Below are 18,632 nucleotides of genomic sequence, written 5' to 3'. Positions count from 1 at the left end.
ACTGTGACCAAGTGAAGTGGTGGCAACTGCAACATAGTCCTAGGCTACTATAATTTGTAGTGGTAGAATTATTAATTTTGATATATACTTAATACTTTGCGAATGACTATAACTTGTACATAGATTGCTTGTGGTTTTTATACTTGCTAGTTAACAATAGATGTTTAATTATGACAGTCTATACCTATTAATAGATAGTTCCGTCATGTTGGTTAAAAACTCATGGTACCAGTGGGTACCCAGTACCCGACGAGCATGGATATGGTTTTTTTTCCCACCCAGCGAAGAGTATTGCACATGGGCGGACAAGGAGTTTTCGGGTCTCGGGTCAAGCATGTTCTTGCTCCACCCAAACTCGACCGACCCATTGTCATCTCTAAACATAAGTGTCCATAGTATGATGATATCTAAAGTATAATAAAATATTAGAAAGAAGAGATAAGCGGTTCAGCTATGGTGTGACGAACGAGTGATAAATGAATAAAAATAAATAGCTGATATAAACCTACGTAGATGCTAGCCACGCAACAAAAACTGAAGACGTCTAAACGAAGAAAACCTTACACATGTATTCAACACCACGCGTTATATCTTTGCGTCATCGTACCCTGCACCGTTCTATCCACACTTTAGTTTTTTTTTCCCTTTCCACAAAGGCCCATTGCAAGGAAGACCGTATTGCCATTGTTTGATTTCTTACATGCTAGGAAAAAAATAGTCACAACAAAGGCAAAAAAAAAACTACGAATTAAAACACCGTAAAAATACTACAAATTCGAAATTTCAAACCCATTTTGACTATGGCCAAGATTTATCTATATTCTTTTGTGATTAAAAAATTTTGATTGTGACCAAGCCAAAGTGTGATATTGATGAGGAGCATACGAGGATGAGAGGAGAGAGGGGTGGTGTGGTGGTGGTGTGGTGGGGGTGGGGGTAGTCGACAAAGCGCCCAAAGTCAAACCCAACCAAAAGTCATTGGCTCCATCGCTGCGGTGGGCTGACAGCCCGTACATTTTTTTAATCCACCCCCGACCGTGGACTTTGCACCATTTCGCCCCCCCTTTTTTTAGAAACAAAAAACCCACAAAAAGTCGCCCACCCAAAGCTCGCCTCGCCTAGCGACGATCGCGAGCACTCCTCCTCCTCCTCCTCCTCCGACTCCGATCAAATCACACCGGAGAAACCTCGCCGTCCGGCCACACCGGCGGCGCGCGCTCTCTCGCTGTCGGGGGGGTTGGCGGTGGCGCAGCCGCGGGGCGAGAAAAATCTGGTCTCGGACGCCCGGCTTTGTTGACTAAAACCGGGCGGGCGGCGGGCGGCGGCGACGACTTCGCACGCGATCCGCGCCTTCCTTCCTCTTCTTCCCTTGTTTGGTGCCTCGCCTCGTCTCTCCTCTATTTCTTTTCGCTTGGTTTAGTTGGATTTTTGCGTTCTTGGTGGTGGTGGTGGTAGTGGTCGTCGTCGTCGGCAACGCGGGAGACTTAGCGTTCTTGGTGGTGTTCGCGATCTTTGCGGCGTCCAGTGGCAGTGGATTGCGGTGGTGGGATTGGCGCGGATCCTGTTTTGCTCGTTTGGTTGTCGATCGCCGGCGGTGGATTCCGGTGGTGGAGGTGTTTGGGTTGTGAGCTCGTCGGCGGCGGCGGCGGCGCATTGGGTGTTGGGGGCCGAGATGGGCGGCGTGTGCTCGGCGGGGATCCCGGGGGACAGGTCGCCGGCGGAGCTGTCGTTCCGGGCGATGGGGCTCGTGGTGGAGCAGGAGCTCAAGGCGTTCCCGGCCGTCGCCGGCAAGGTGCAGGGGAAGCACAAGACGGCACCGGTGGAGGTGGCGCCGGAGCCTGATCCGCCGCGCCGCCTCTCCCCCGAGAAGGCCCCCCGGCTGTCCACCGGCGGCGGCGGCGGCAAGGCTCGCCGGTCGGTCTCCAAGGAGCCGCAGCTGGTGCGCTCCTCGTCGGAGAAGCTCAAGGCCGGCAAGTCCAGGACAAGCACCTCCGGCAAGGCAAGTCTCCCGATTCTTTTTCCCCCCTCTATTTCTTCAAGCAACAGGATTAGCATTGCCATTTGGATTAATAGATGGTTAACATCGATCATGAACATTTTTGCTTCAAAGTTGAGAGACTGCAAGATGTGGACTCCGTCTTATTTTGTTGACGTAATTTAGGCATTTCTTACACTGCAATTTGTAGCATAAACAATGAGACAATGATCTAGTTGCCTTTTATTTTTATTTTTTTTTCTGTGTATGTGTATCAGATTGTGCATATTCAGGCATGAGCTTTGCATTTCTGAATAAGCTCTCCTGACCTGCTGGCTGCTGACCGGTTTCCACCGTGTAATGGTGCACTCTTTGCAGGCTTCAGACAAAGGCTCGGTGTTTGGTAGAGCCAGCACATCTGGGATTGGGAAAGCAGTGGAGGTTTTGGACACACTGAGCAGCAGCATGACGAATTTGAGCCCTGTAGGTGGGTTTGTGGCGGGCGCGAAGATGAAGGGGAGCCCACAAAAGATTCTTGCGTTTGAGGTTGCCAACACAATAGTGAAGGGCATGAGCCTGATGCAGTCTCTGTCCAAAGAAAGCGTCAGATACTTGAAGGGGACCGTCCTCCGATCGGAGGGCGTAAAGCGTTTGGTTTCTAGCGATATGAGTGAGTTGATGAGAATTGCTGCAGCCGACAAGAGGTTTGTGATGGATGAGAGTGATCTTGTTGCTCTAGTTCTAACTTCCATGATCTGTAAATGAGATCTTCACATTCTGGTCATCTTTGCAGGCAAGAGCTGGCGCTATTTTCGCGAGAGGTGATCAGATTTGGCAATCGTTGCAAGGATACTCAGTGGCACAACCTCGATCGCTATTTTTCCAAGTAGGTTCACAGCTTCACACTGATTACATGTCCTGATGATTGATATCAGAGTATGATGAACTCGGTTTTGATCTTGTGCTTGTTTGCTTCCAGGCTAGAATCAGAAATTACGCCTCAACCAAACTTGAAAGAAATAGCAGAAGCAGAGATGCAGCAATTGTTGACACTGGTTCGGCACACGGCTGTGAGTACATTACACCCTTAAATACTCCCCTAGTCACGAAATAATGCGATCATAGAATGTGTGCAACCACGATAATTTTGACAGAACATTCTCTGGAATATATGGTTTCAATGAAAATGATACGAGTGAAATATTTATGGTATAACACACATATTTTTCTGGATATATGATAGTAGAATTCAGTGATCAAAGTTGCTACAGTTGAGTTTGAAAAGGAAAAGGAAATGTCACGCTTTGATTTTGGAGGCAGTATGTATTTAGTGGTTATACTGAAACGAGAATCGATTCCAAGTGTTATTTATTATGCTACTAGATCATGTTTGCGTCAATCATTAATCTGTTTGCTATGCATATTTCACCCCATGTCCATCTGCTCCATGCTAGCTTTTCCTAATACAGTTTCTGTTTCATTTTTATATTGTTCATAGGATCTGTACCATGAGTTGCATGCATTAGATAGATTTGAGCAAGATTATCGCCGTAAATTGGAGGAAGAGAAAAAATCAGTTGCTTTTGAAAGAGGTACACCTATCATCATCAATACCTCACACCCTTGTAGATTGAATTAGGAAGCCATTAGTCGTTCCCTTTGAGAATGATTGTTTGAGTACAATGAATGAGCAGGGGACACTGTTCAGATTATAAGGCAAGAATTGAAGAGCCAAAGGAGGCATGTGAAAAGCTTGAAGAAAAAGTCCCTTTGGAATAAGATGCTCGAAGACGTAAGCGTTTGTACTGAAATTTGCATGAGATGAAATGTTTGTATAATGACAGAAAGATAACCCTGTCATCTGGGTTTAATGGTTAATCTGAACCATGTAATCTTCATTCTGTTTGTAGGTCATGGATAAACTTGTGGATATTGTCCACTTTTTACATGTAGAGATTCAAGAATCTTTTGGGACCTATGGTATGCCTAGTTGCTCAGAATTTTCAATCATCAAGTCACTAATTCAGTATGGTTACCAACTGATTACTTTGGACTTCTCCATGCTTTTGGTCTCCCTTTTTTCTGTAGATGGAGCTTTACAATTGAATCAACCTTCAGAGAGCCGTCAGACGTTAGGATCAGCTGGCCTCTCGCTGCACTATGCCAATATCATTTCACAGATTGACAACATTGTAAGTTTTTCTTCAGGTTATTTATATATTTTTCTGTTCATGTCAATACACAAAATTTAGATGATCTTAAGCTTATCAGGTGAACTGTCAATGTTTTCCCATAGGATTTAATAGCTGGTGATATTTTTCCATACTATGATATTATCCGCTCGAAAGTATGGTCTGTATTCCCCCAAGTTATGGCCATACAGGACAATGGCATGAGAAAGATAGAATGATAGAATTTGAAAAGCCACTTAAGTTATTGGGATTCTTAAACTGCAATGGTTTCTTTCAGAACTGCTGCTTTTGTGTTCAGGCAGTCAACCTCTGTAAATGTTACAGTCACAAGTCACAAATTTTTGCTGAAAAATATATTTGTAGAGTTAGAGATCTTATGATTCTAGTAAAGAAAATAATGCAAATTATACTTCTACTGAATTGACATCAAGTACAATTATTTGTTGAACATTGACTGAATTACTGAATCTGTTTACTGACTTGATTTTGGCTAACCGAAGGTTTCCCGAAGCACCGTTCCACCACAAAGCACAAGAGATGCGCTCTATCAAGGACTGCCCCCAACTATTAAGTCTGCTCTTCGAAAAAAACTACATAATTGCCCACAACCACAAGAGGTATTTTGATGCTTAATAAAAGAATCGCTCGATAAATTGCATTAGTGATTCACATCCTAAATTTGTGTCTTGCTGTGGTAGGTTCCGATCACTGAAATCAGATCTTCAATGGAGAGAACCTTGCAATGGATTATCCCTATTGCCAACAATACAGCCAGGTATAGCACTGAAAAGATCCAGCCAGCCTTTGATTCTACTCCAGATACTGACGTTCTGTTCATCATTGCTTGTATGCTACATCAGAGCTCACCATGGATTCGGATGGGTCGGCGAGTGGGCGAACACAGGGTTAGATGCTCATCATTGCTCATCCGTGCACTCCATCAATTAATCAGTCCAATTATTGTGTTATCAAAACATGAGAAAACAGGACCAAAAATTATTACCATGCTAATCAGAGAACAAGAAAAACACTTCGCGCTGTTGATTTTAACAAGTTCAAAGTTCAAACTATAAATTACTCCCTCCGTCCCTAAATATTTAATGCCGTTGACTTTTTTAAACATGTTTGATCGTTCGTCTTATTTTAAAAAATTTAAGTAATTATTAATTCTTTTCCTATCATTTGATTTATTTTTAAATATACTTTTATTTATATATATAGTTTTACATATTTCATAAAAGTTTTTGAAAAAAAAAGGTTAAACATGTTTAAAAAAGTGAAGGGCGTCAAATATTTAGGGTTGAAGGGAGTATAAAACTGTAGATTGGTCGAATGCTCGAATATACATCAAATCAGTTAGAGTTGTTCCACAGGAATATTATCACATTTTCATCTGGAAGCATGTACGTACGAGTTGCATTGCTGTATTGTTATATTATCTTTTATACATAATATATTCCGTATCATTATCTAGCAGCGCAATTGCGTGTGTACAGTACATCCAGCTTACTGAACGCAAGAAATTCTCATCATGTTTAATTCCAAACTAATTTATTTACACAGGAACGATGCGATGCGGAGGGCGGCTGGGCAGCCAGACGTGATCAAGATCGAGACATTCTACCATGCGGACAAGGCCAAGACGGAGGCGTGCATCCTGGACCTCGTCCTGTGGCTTCACCACCTCATCAGCTACAGCCGCCCAAGCAACGGTGGCAGGTCCAGGTCGCCGAGCAGGTCGCCGGTGCGCTCCCCTCCCCTCACGCCGCCGCACCAGGTGCCGACGACGACGTCGTCGTCCTCGCCGCCACCGCCGGCGGTGGCGAGGCCGAGCGGCGGCACCGGCGGTGGCCTCACCAGGGAGGACCGCGCGATGCTCCAGGACGTGTACGCGGGCCGCCGGCGTCGCGCTCCCTGTCACAGCAGGAGCCAGGAGCTGTCGTCAGCTCGCGGCGGCGGCGGCGCCGGCGGCGACAGCTCGTCGGCGGTGGCAGCCGCGGCGCAGCTGAGCAAGAACGACAGGCTGAGCAAGAGCAGCAACGATGCTCCGGCGCGGAGCGGCGGCGGCGGCGGCGGCGGGAAGCTCTTCCCGCTGAGCAGGAGGCCCTCCTCCGCCGTGGTGTCGCCCGCCGTCGACTTCGACATCGACGGCATCAAGGCGCTGGCGGATGCACAGAAGCGGCAGTGACCGTGACGTCACAGCCACCATCTTCTTCTCCGCCGCAAATTTTGCTCAAACTGTCCACTGCTCAAACGCAGCGACGCCGGAAAACCGTGAGAAAAAATAAGAGAAAAAAAATCAAGAAAGAAATGGAGATGGCCAGATGATGAGAAACCAAGATCGGTGATGGATGCTTAATTAGGGTGTGATTGATACATGATCAATTAATTAATTAATCGCCATTGTATATTGTAGGAGAAAGAAAGAAAGAAAAATAGATGGATAGATAGCCCAAGAATTGCAGCTGTCAGGTACTGTACTACCATGAGACAATCATGGATGGACATGTTATATAGTACTCCAGCTGTGCAATGCCTGAAGACTAGTAGTACTACTACATATATCAACAGACTCTGCAGGCACATATAGATAGTGACCAAAAACCCTCCTGCTTGTGAATTTTCAACCCTTCTTGTCTTGGAATGGAATGCACAGTTTCATTTCTGTTTGTCTGCACTGTTCTGTGCAGGTACATTCACTCCATGTGCTGCACTACATGTACAATGTGGGCTTGCATGTACCCAAGTTCATGAGATTGTTGGAGGGGGGACCCTTGCAAAGATCTGCTAGCCTCTCCTCGCCCTGTGTGGGTCATGGATGATGGATCAATCCATGCATGGTCCATGAGGGAGAGGGAGCAAAGATTCAGGAAGAAACAGGGAGATGATCAGAGAGGTTCAGAAAAGAAGAAAGATAACATGGACGATCGCATTGTCCTTGTGCCATCCTCTGGGCTGGAGTCCACTCTCCAGCTACTACAGCTGTGGATCAATCCATATGCAGGTGCACCTCAAGGGATTCAGATCAGGTGCAGTTATAGCTGTGACTGCAACTTAAGAACTGCAAGCAATTTCAGCCGTCCATTTCAGTGATCAATGGCTCAGATCTAGTGATACAGCGACCGTACAAACAGTATTATGTACTACAGTGTTTTGCTACAGTGCTATAAACAGTATGCCTCACTGATCTGGACCGTTCCATTTGCATCTGTTGATGAAAATTGGTACTGCCTAAGTTGCAGTCCCAGCAGCGACTGCACCTGATCCGGATTCCACCTCAAGGTATAGCTGCATGAGGAAGGGGAAGGCTGCCGCATGGGCTCATGGGGGCGCAATAATTCGCCATGCCACCATGGTGGTGAGGAGTGAAGTGGACAAGTGGTGCCGATCTCTATGTGTACTATGTTGGTCTCTATCTCGCGTACTCCTTCCATTCTAAAATAAACTAATATAAGAAAAAAATGTGATACAACCTAATACTCCCTCCATTTTAGGTTATAAGATGTTTTAACTTTGGTCAAAGTCAATGCTTAAAGTTTGACCGAGTTTATAGAAGTAATAATAATATTTTCGACTCAAGATAAATTTATTAATAAATATATATTCAATTATTAATTTACTAAAAAACTAATTTGGTAATGTAAATATTACTATATTTGTCTATAAACTTAGTCAAACTTAAAGCAGTTTGACTTTAACCAAAAATAAAAACATCTTATAACCTGAAACGGAGGAAGTATATTCTTTGCCTCCGGTTAGGTTCAGCAACCGGAGGTAAATGGAATGGTGTCACATACATAGGTGTGAATTACATCAGGAGATAGACGTCGCGCTTGTGTGGTTAGTGGTTGGGAAATTAGGCATTGGATATGAGAGGAAGGGGGCCCGTATCGAAATTTATTAAGAGAGGGGTGAGACAATTTTTTTTAGAACTGGCTAGCCAGAAGATCGCCCTCAAGCCTTTCTCATCAGTTAAACTAGATTAATACCCCACCGCGTTGCTGCGGAAAATTAAATTGCATAATATGTAAAAATAAAATGTAATTTGATTATCAAAACTAAAACAATTTGATACAATTTTAAGCCTAAAAAATAATTGAGATTGCATGTTTTTAATGAGAGAAGAAAGAATAGACAATTTAGACCATAGATCTATCATCTAAAAGATAGAAATAATTGAGTTGATGTGGTTTAATGAGAGAAGAGAGAATATCATTAACTACATTTAGTGGGGATGAACTATATAAGTATATATAGGATTGAATGGCAAAACGACCGATGAAACCTTTACTGACTGCGGTAAAAAAAAAGTAAATACAAATGGTTTGGATGCAATTAAAATACTACGTACTAGTTAATAAAGCATATATACACAATTAATGATCATTTTTACTAGTGTACTCCCTCTCCGTTGGTTTTTTAAAATATGATTGACCGTGTACATAAAAGTATATTTACCCATGAATCAAATGATAAAAAGAGAATTAATAATTACTTAAAATTTTAATTTTTAATAAGACGAACGGTTAAACATATTTTAAAAAACCAACGACGTCAAATATTTAGGGACGAAGGGAGTAAAAAAACAAGCAGCTCGTGATGAACTGCTCATAAGCTCATGAGATAAAAAATCCAAACATGGCCCCGTTCGACTCATTATATGACCACCAGTTTGAGCCGTTCCAAGCCACGACCTTCCAGCTAGCTGTTTTTCCGCCCCTGCCAGTTAGCAACCAAGAACGAACTCGATCGATCGCTGTATTCTTCTGCTCATTGCCGCTTGTTTTTCATCTGGAACGAAGCAGCAAACAATTCAACACAACACGACGCAAGACGCAAGCAAAGCTTTGATTGTCATCAGAAATGTCACCTTGCCTTACGGCTCATGTCATGCACACCACATGCATATACATATAATACATATACTCCAATTTTTAATAGATAACGATGTTAACTTTTTATCACATGTTTAACCATCCGTCTTATTCTAATTCTAATTTATTTTGTCATGAATTGTTTTATCACTTAAAAATACTTTAAGCATGATTTATATCTTATACATTTGTTCTTATAAATTATTTTAAATAAGACAAATGATCAAATATATGTTTTAAAAATCAACAATATCATCTATTAAAAAAACGGAGGAAGCATGTACTACCATACAAACACCACCATTGCCAATCAATCTGCCATGCCAAGACCCAGCGAGAGGAAAAGGCTCCACGCTTTTCGGCAAGGAAACAATCGCTGATGGGGTTCGGTGGCATATTGCACACACATGCACACATGGAGTTGTTTGGTTCACTCCTAAACATTGCCAAACCTAGCTAAATTTGTGGCTTATAAATTGATGACCACACCTTAGGCAACTTTTAGCTAAAAGATAGGTGTATGACATGTAGACTTTGAATTGAAAAACTTTGGCATGCCACAACTTTGGAAGTGAAACAAACAAGTATTCTAGAAAGTGTGGTAAAGTTTGACAAAGTGAGGGAGTGAACCAAACAGCTATTAACTAGTATTCCAGTAGCTAGCATGAAGGAATTAATTAAAGAATCTCTTCTTTCACTCGCATTATGGTTCCCCTTTGGCTGCAAAGTAGTGTGTACTCTTTCTACAGGATGAAGATGCTGCTTGATGTAGTAGTTTAATTATTGCTAGATGGATAATAAGAATCTATAATTAATGGACAATTAGGATGCCTTGTTTATAATTAACTTTATATATATGCATGAGGAATCCATGGACTATATATTATTGTGGACTTTAGCATGGGGTTAGCTAGCTTGCATTGTCAGGACTCAGGAGGAAAAAGAGCTTGAGCTGACCACTATCAATTTTTTTTAAAAAAATCCTTAATTAACAGGATCATGGCCTGTGAATAATTGTTGCATCACTAGCTAGTGAGCAACTTCTTTTTTCAAAAAAGGAATGAAGGCTAACATCTTTACTTGGCAGACACTCCGGTGTCTTAAGAATACTCATTAGTTCAAATTTAAACTGAAACATTTTTTGTGATAGTATTTTGGAGACTGAAACCTACTACAAGAATTATATGGTCAGCATGTCGTAATATAATCAACCAGTTGGTGTGCAGTTACATCGACTGTTGGTTAATGATTTATGACAGCCCCGACAAAAAAAAAATCCCCAAGGTTGCTATAACAAGTAAGGTCACAACTCGCAAATAGCAAAAGAAATGGCAGGAATTAAGAATCCGTGCGAGTTGACAGTGCGGTGCTTCTCTGATAATCTCGCACAATCTTGTCGAAAAGGACACATTGCAATTTATATAAAAGGAACAGTTTTAATATATATAGAACACCCTATCTTTAGATCCCAATGTAGCAGCGATATATATATATATATATATATATATATATTTATATTTATTAAATTTGTTTGGTGCTCCATGGTGCCCGGGCACCATTGTTGAAATTGAGTATATATACATATATACATATGTATACATATACATATACATGTATACATATATATATATATACATGTATATATATACACACACACATATATATATATACATATATATATATATATACATACATATAATGTAGCAATTTTAATATAGAGCACCATGTCTTTAGTAGATCCCAATGTAGCAATCATCCATCCATATAATTTTGGTTATAGCCAATAAACATGGTATCGTGCGCTTTTATTACGAAGAATTTGGCATATACGAAAGGGATTGTAGCTTAGCGATTACAGTGCTCAAGTAGTTCAGAGTTGGTTAAAAAAATCACTTGCTAACCCTATATAAATACTTATTAAGAATTAATCAATGGAGAACAGATCCTCATGCAGTGGACAGTGGTATCAAAGAACCAGTCCGTATAGGGGTCGGGGGGCAGAGTTCGCGATCTTTCTCGGACAGATTGGTTGAGACTTATTCTTCTTAATGAAAAGCCGAGGAACGGTCATTCCCGCCAGTCAAGTTTTTTTTTTTAAAAAAAAACATTGTCATATGCTCCAATTTATTAAGAGAAATTTTAAACCAAGTTTGATATATATAACTCGAACTTGGGTGGTGCAAGTATACATTGAGGTATGTTCTATACTTCTACTCATATGTTGCCATGTGTATAAAAACACTATAAGCACGCTCATTTCGGCAGCCTGCCATGTCTGTATGTAACATTAGCTATACCTAGGTTAAGTTCTAAGAAGAAATTAGGGTAAGATACATCATCATTTTTCGTGAGCACACTTTTCAAACTATTAAATATTATATATTTTTTAAAGAATATATATTGAAGTTTTTGTAAAAACAAATAAATCCAAGTTTACAATAGCTAATACTTAATTTAATTTCGTGTGCTAATGAGTTGTCTTGTTTTTTTTAAAAAAAAAAATTCAATCCTAACCCCTTTTCGACACTCAGCCTAAAGATAGTTTAAATTAATTTCATGCTTACACAGTTGATCAACAATGGCCACCCAGAGAAACTTTAGCTAAAGATAATTTGATCAGCAATGGTCACCCAGAGAAACTCAACCACAAGTTCAAACCTAAGCCCAACCTCAGTGAAGCTATCACACACCAACTTACCTCACCGGCAACAACAACAACAAACATTTGACTATAACTAATGGTGCCGATTTATTGGAGATTATTAACCAATTAATTATTAAGCACACTAATTAATCAAACTAAGAATCTTGTTGTTCATGTATGATACTCCCATCTTAGTTAATCACACGAATTGATTAATTACACCAAAACACAAATCCAAACCCACAATAATAATCATATAAACTAATAATAGTAAAACGTACACGAGTAGTAGAGAGAGATGGCACGCGCGCGAGCTCTCATGGCGCCGGCGCCGGCGGCGGCGGCTTGGCCTTGGCGGCGAAGCAGGCGGCGACGCGCTTGCAGGAGCGGTAGAGGCTGAGCACGGAGAGCCACTCGGCGAGGGCGTCGGCGAGCCGCGGCCGGCGGCGCCGGAGCCGGAGACGGCGGGCGGCCTTCGCCCCGGCGGGGTAGTAGTAGCCCGGCGGCGGATGCGGCGGCATTGCGCCGGAGGCGGCGTACTCGGCGGGGACGACGGCGGAGGCGTAGGGGTCGGAGGCCGCCCTGGAGAGGAGCGAGGGCGGGAGCGGGAGCGGCGGCGCGGAGGGGTAGTGCTTCCCGCCGCCGACGACGCCGGGCGGCGGCTGCTTGGAGGAGGAGCGGGATGACCTCGCCGGCGTCTTGGGGATGCCGGGGCGGTGCTCCCACGAGAATGGGACGGAGGAGGCGCGGAGCGGGGAGGGGAGGAAGCGGTGGAACGGCGACGGCGACGTGGGCGGCGGGAGGAAGGAGACGAATGGCGACGACGACGACGAATTGGTGGAGGAGAAGGAGGAGGAGGAGCCTCCGCCGCCTGCCGACGACGGGAGGAGCCGCCGGCGGCGGCGCCGGCGTGGAGTTGCGGTGGTCGCCGGCGGCGGCGGCGGGGGCGGCGAGGAGGAGGAGGGCATGGTGGGTGGGGGCAACTCGCTGGGGCCGTCGCGTCGCGGCGTCGCCTTTTATGCTGCCGCGCGCGCAATGCCGTCGGCCACGTGGCACGGTGACGTGGCCAACCCGGCTGCTTCAGTCCGCAGCAACGCCAACAAAGCTTTTACCAGAGCTGTGGCAAAATTAAGGCTGAGATCGTTTGTTGGCTTTGGGGTTGGGGTGTGTGGGAGGGAGGGGCTAAACATCCCCTTTCTTAACTTGGGGAGTGTTTAACTTACGTTAAAATTAGAAGTTTGATTAAAATTGGAACGTTGTGTGTGTAGGAAAATTTTGATGCAATGTAAAAGTTAAAAGTTTGAAGAAAAAGTTGGGAACTAAACCATGCCTTGTTACTCTCTTGCGTTATTTATAGGCACGCCTACCAAACTGTTAAATAGTGTATTTTTCTCTTAAAAAAATTCTTCATATTAATTCATTTTTTTAAAAAAATATGACTAATACTTAATTAATTGTATGCTAATGAGCTGCTTTATTTTGAGTGTACGAGGGATTAGTTACTGTCTCCAACCAACTAACGCGGTAATCATTAGTGCATAATGAATTGATTAATTATTATAATTTTAAAAAGATTTGTTTGATATTTTAAAATAAACTTATATATAGTTTTTTATGAAATGGGTCATTTAGCAGTTTGAAAATGTGCCAATGAAAATTGAGATAAAATATGTATTTTAGTTACTCCCTCCGTCCCTAAATATTTAACGCCGTTGATTTTTTTAAACATGTTTGATCATTTATCTTATTAAAAACTTTTGTGAAATATGTAAAACTATATGTATACATAAAAGTATATTTAACAATGAATCAAATGATAGGAAAAGAATTAATAATTACTTAAATTTTTTTAATAAGGCGAACAGTTAAATATGTTTAAAAAAGTCAACGGCGTCAAATATTTAGAGACGGAGAGAGTAAGAAAAGAACGGGATCGAATAGCTCAAATTCTTCACAAATATGTTCTTCTTTTTCTTTTTGCAACGATTTGGCAGAAGCTGTCGTGTTTCAAATTAGTTCAAGTCTTTAAGATCAAGTTGTTTTAAATATTCTGGTAAGTGGTTTTAGAAGTGTATTTCACGACAGGATTATGAGCAGAGCGAGTTTAAAGTCCACTTGTGCACTGATGGCACATTTGAAATTCGGAGCGCCGGATTAATACCACTTTAGCCCTACCGTCTCTTCGCTCTTTTTTCCTCGTCCTCTCTTTGTAAAAAGTAGAATGTGACTAATGTGCGATGTTTCCTTCAACAAACAAAGCACAAAAGCGAGGCTGGTAACACAAGTTAACAGTACTGCAATTTGAAACTTTAATTCATTTTCTGTGACGAAATTGTAATATATACACTGCGATTTGGAGGTTTAGGCTGCTGGTGATACGTCGTTGAATCACATTTCTCTCAAAAGCTTTGCATGGACAGTAGGTTCTCCGATTATTTTTCAGCACCACGTGTACACGAGGATGGTGATGGTTGCAATTAACCGTTTTAACTCTAATCACTGAGATAATGCGCACGGCTGTTCACTTCATCCTGTCTTTTTTTGAGTTGATTAAAGAATGGGTTGCAGAAGATGCAAGGGACTGTATATATACTACCTCCCTACTCTAGTTAATTAACAAATTCAGATTTAGATCAGTTGCATATAGATATAGTTTGATCGATGTGATGCAGTACTGATCTTGGCAGAACGATCCAATGAGTATGGCTACCTTTTTACAGTGCATGTACTTTTCTCTGTCTTCAGATTTCAGTTATCTTCAGTAGTAGTAGCTTTGGAGTGAAACTTCCCATTTGGAACAACGCACTCTGAATTCAGGCAGCTTCCCAGGATTCATGCATGCCCAGAAATGCAATCCCAATTTTCTTCTTTTTTTTTTACAGACTTACTCAAGTGGTAAATTGCAAATCACGATACAAGAAACCTAAACTTTCACGGTAAAAAAAGAAGAAGAAAACGATGGAATTTTTTTTTCCTCATGCCAGCTACTTCCCCTTTTCATCCATTTAAATTGGAAACTCGGCATCGCAAATAACCCAATCTGAAATCTACACGCCCATGGATGCATATGCATCGAATGACACATGTAGCCCATTTCGCCATCGGGGTTCATCACTGACTTGACGAGGAGAAAAGCAAAGCGAAGCAAAGCATCGGAGAGCAAAACACCCAGAAAAGCGAAGCAAATTAGAGTAACCAGCTGCTATCAGAGACAAAAGCTAGCAAGATAAGCACTAAACAAGCTAGGAAAGCGCCTGATTTTGATTGTCATTAGGCTTTGCTTTTCTGCAATCCTCTACCTGCGTCTGTGTCGTCTGCGTTTGTTCAGACGATGGAGATAGCTAGCTAGATAGATGGCTTAAACAATTAATTGTCCTGGTTAATTAGTTCATCATTTGTCATGCATGCTTTCATGGTGTTAATTGCTACTATCATTTAGTATCATCTGTTCGGATAATGTCCCTCCATTTGAAAATACAAGACATATTTTGTTTCACTAATGTGATAGAAAAGCATAACCATAATTAAGTATTTTTTAACACCAATTTAACAAATTTAGTTGTCACAAAAATTACATCATAATAGAGTAATTGTTGGTTAAATTCTTATCCTAATGAAATAAAAATTATCTTTTATTTTGAAACGGAGGGAGATAATACGCCATAAATGATTCTCCTGGGATAATTAGTCACCATTTATCATGCAATATTCATGGCGTTAATTATCATTTAAGTATCAGCTAGCTAGGACAGCGTTTTCAGCTTGCAACAGACACCAGGAAGATGACAAAGGCTAACCTAGCTGACGGGAGTTTTCTGAATATCGAGTACAGGATAATTAAATCTGTGTTTTGTAGTATCTGGCATCGTGTTGCAACCGATAATTCGAGGAAAATTAATTTGGGGTGATTCTTCTTTCACTTTCACCCTAATCTTGGAGCCATTGTCAAAGGGCCATGTGGTACATGCTGACCTAATATATTATTGGGTGAAGTCCATTATTTGGCTTGGCTCTGAACTTTACTCTTCAGTTTGAAGTCCAGTTTTTTCTTTTAAAGAGAACGGTTTGAAGGCCAAATAGTTTTTGTTTTTACCGTCGAATCCAACATTTTACTTCGCGTGTCGGGTCACGAAGATTTAGTTGAGATAACTGTCAGTAAAAAAAGATAGAGTTCTTGACAAAATGTGCATATAACAGACAAAATTACTCAGAAAAGAAATGCCTACTCTGATGCCTAAACTCTGAACTGACGGTTCTTAATTTACAGCATACTATATTCAGACACAATAGTAATATGATAAACGTACGCATCAGGTGTACCTAATCTTGTTGAAATTAAGTGGCATGAGCATTGCAGTTTAACCATTAAGCACTTCTTTATATAAAAAAGAACATTTTTCACATGACGCAAAACGGCAAAATGGGGAGCAGAAATGAATGGCATTGATTCTCCAGTTTTATATTTTCAGCCTCCAATTTTACTACCTTGCCTGCAACTGTTTGAGCCTGAAAAACAGGTCGCCGTCAGATTAGCAGGGCAAATGCAGCATCATTAAGCAAGCAAGAAAAGCTGTGGTCCGGCTAATTGTGGGGGGCACTAGTGTGCATATTGCTCCATAAAGTGTGTGCACTCCGAAAGCTACATTCATAATGAAATCTTTGTAATGCCCTGAACATGTTGAGCATTCACTGACAGTATCTTCTGAAAAAAATTCAGACTACTGTTTACAGATAGTATTCATAATATTGGCACATGTTTTCATCTTTAACGCGATTATGTAATAAACAAGAATGCAGCATACACAACATTTTTACTATCTTTAAGGTATCACCAGGTACTAGGTACCAGGTACCAAGAGGCTACATGCCATCCTTGATTGCGTACTTGCTGTCTGAAGATTGATATGAATCATCTGTTCTCTACTAGTTTGCATTGGTCTTGGAAGAATGATAAGAATGAATTCAGAAGCTGTCAATTCATTGGTTCCTTCGTTAGGTCAGGTAGATAGCAGAACAACATCAGGCAATGATATGCAAAATACAATGAGTACATGACAAGAAATACTGCATGTAATTAGAGTGTCTGCAGGTAGCAATTCTAAACAGGATGCAGAGTTCTTCGCTGTGAGAGTTTAAGGCTCAGCATATGATGATCAATCAGTCATCCATGCATGTAATCTTTTGTACGGTTTCTCTGGACCAGATTGTGCATTAAGACACATGAGTTATCATCATTCATCACGCAAGCAGGTTGGAACAGATAAATCTGCATAATTATGGGAGTTTGGTATGTAATGGAGCAGATGAAACAGCTGCTACAGGAGTTGTTCTACAAGAAAAGAAGAGAAAAATGATAAAAAAACGATCTATGGAAATTTTAAAAAAATCCCTTTTGCAAATGGCCATAATGATTTGTGATAGAAAAAATCTAGTAATATAAGGAAATAAAAATTATGTATCATGCCGTAAAATCTGAATGAATAGAACTGGTTGATTTGGAGGTAGAAATTCTTCCTTTGTAGCACTAATGGAAATTAATAGAACAAAAGAACAGTAGTGTTTTTCATCTGATCAGTGATGTGTCTTCCCAACTTAACTCAGATTAATCTCAACAGCTATCTTGGATGCGCTGAAACCAACTTCCCTACTCCCTAGTACTTACAAACATATGCGAAAGCCGAAGAGGAACATGATTAATAGATACAGTTAGTTGGTCTTGGTCCACTGCTTACAGATGAAGCTGCGCCAAACTAAATACAATTTGGTATAGAGTCATATGTATTGTCAGTGCATGACCAATTGAGCATGATAAGCAAAAAGCATGGACAAACAAATACAACATATAACGTGTTGGTTAGGGATATCTTCATGATACTATTTTCTGAAGTATGTTCAGTGCCTTGCGACTGATAACAGAATCCAGTTATGGTACAGTGGTTCAGAAGTTCATTCAGTCAGTAAAATTCAGGTACTACAGCAGTTTGTCGCAAACGCATGGTGTGGTGAATTAATTCATCTACAGGCCTTTTGAGCTGGAGTTTCCTATATGAGAGCTTGTGCAGAGGCCAGAAATTACCTCTATAAGCTTACAAAAACAAGAGCAATCACATCATTTGCTAGTTGCTTCTGTTTTAGCTTAATCACTAATTGCTGTCAAGTATGAACCTCAATGGGAAACTGAGAAACTGTAACGTGGATGGATCCTTGTCATGCTCATAATTTTATGGCTTAGTGACTGATAAACTGATAACTAACTTACGCAATAAATGAGACATGGCAAGAAGAATGAGGAGGCAGGAGAGATGTTCTTCTGTAGGCTGGAAATATCAGTTATGCAGCTTCAGATGGTTCAGAGAAGCAGTCAGTGACATAGCTTTACCAGTGGTAAGTTGTACTGGTAACAAAAGAGAGATTGCTCAGAGTACAATTGCAGAATTGCAGCAATACTTATCTGCAAAATGTGTAATCTGGATTGTGAAAAGAAAAACCCAGGCATTCAGAACCTGTAATTAAAAAAAAAACGAAACGAACCAATCGGGCATGTAGACTGCTGATGAATGAAGAACATGGAGCTTGCCTATCCCCTGGACTAAGAAACAGGTGAATAAAAAGCTAAGCTGCACTTCGTGCTACGACTGAATCACCCAATGCATCGCCTGTTCATGCATGAGCTGCTAAATCGCAAAGAAAAGAAACGAAAAAGATCCCAATGCATCGCCTGTTCATGCTTGAGCTGTTAAATCGCAAAGAAAAGAAACGAAAAAAGAAACAGGTGAATAAAAAGCTGCACTTCGTGCTAAGATTGAACCACCCAATGCATCGCCTGTTCATGCATGAGCTGCTAAATCACAAAGAAAAGAAACAAAAGAAAAAAAAGGTCCCACCGGGATTCGAACCCAGGTCGCCAGATTCAAAGTCTGGAGTGCTAACCACTACACTATGGAACC

At 41.3% G+C, this 18,632-nt stretch overlaps 2 protein-coding genes and 1 non-coding gene across 3 annotated transcripts; 1 reads left to right on the top strand and 2 right to left on the bottom strand.

The window, feature by feature from the left end:
* The first annotated feature begins 1,048 nt into the window (after positions 1 to 1,048).
* Positions 1,049 to 6,836, top strand: LOC4329634 (protein PSK SIMULATOR 1). The gene is made up of 12 exons (XM_015772103.3): positions 1,049 to 1,999; positions 2,354 to 2,679; positions 2,769 to 2,861; positions 2,955 to 3,045; positions 3,474 to 3,567; positions 3,670 to 3,767; positions 3,886 to 3,955; positions 4,064 to 4,167; positions 4,668 to 4,784; positions 4,866 to 4,942; positions 5,028 to 5,072; positions 5,731 to 6,836. Exons 1-12 carry the CDS (start codon positions 1,673 to 1,675, stop codon positions 6,353 to 6,355), a joined length of 2,067 nt encoding a protein of 688 aa, XP_015627589.1. The 5' UTR covers positions 1,049 to 1,672; the 3' UTR covers positions 6,356 to 6,836.
* Positions 6,837 to 11,831: 4,995 nt separating this feature from the next.
* On the bottom strand, positions 11,832 to 12,674 carry LOC9266831 (formin-like protein 14). The gene has a single exon (XM_015769503.3). It carries the CDS (start codon positions 12,651 to 12,653, stop codon positions 12,003 to 12,005), a length of 651 nt encoding a protein of 216 aa, XP_015624989.1. The 5' UTR covers positions 12,654 to 12,674; the 3' UTR covers positions 11,832 to 12,002.
* Positions 12,675 to 18,560: 5,886 nt separating this feature from the next.
* TRNAQ-UUG (transfer RNA glutamine (anticodon UUG)) lies at positions 18,561 to 18,632 on the bottom strand. The gene has a single exon. It is a non-coding gene; the product is annotated as a tRNA-Gln (tRNA).

Source organism: Oryza sativa, chromosome 2 (assembly GCF_034140825.1).
Source record: "Oryza sativa Japonica Group chromosome 2, ASM3414082v1".
Lineage (NCBI taxonomy): Eukaryota > Viridiplantae > Streptophyta > Magnoliopsida > Poales > Poaceae > Oryza > Oryza sativa.
The sequence above is the reverse complement of the archived record's forward strand: the minus strand, read 5'-3'. Positions and strand labels throughout refer to the sequence as shown.

Coding starts and splice junctions, on each gene's coding strand:
- LOC9266831 (XM_015769503.3), bottom strand. CDS start 12,653: ATGCCCTCCTCCTCCTCGCCGCCCCCGCCGCCGCCGCCGGCGACCACC.
- LOC4329634 (XM_015772103.3), top strand. CDS start 1,673: ATGGGCGGCGTGTGCTCGGCGGGGATCCCGGGGGACAGGTCGCCGGCG. Junction 3,046..3,473: donor CACTGGTTCGGCACACGGCT/GTGAGTACATTA, acceptor TATTGTTCATAG/GATCTGTACCATGAGTTGCA. Junction 3,956..4,063: donor AGAATCTTTTGGGACCTATG/GTATGCCTAGTT, acceptor TTTTTTCTGTAG/ATGGAGCTTTACAATTGAAT.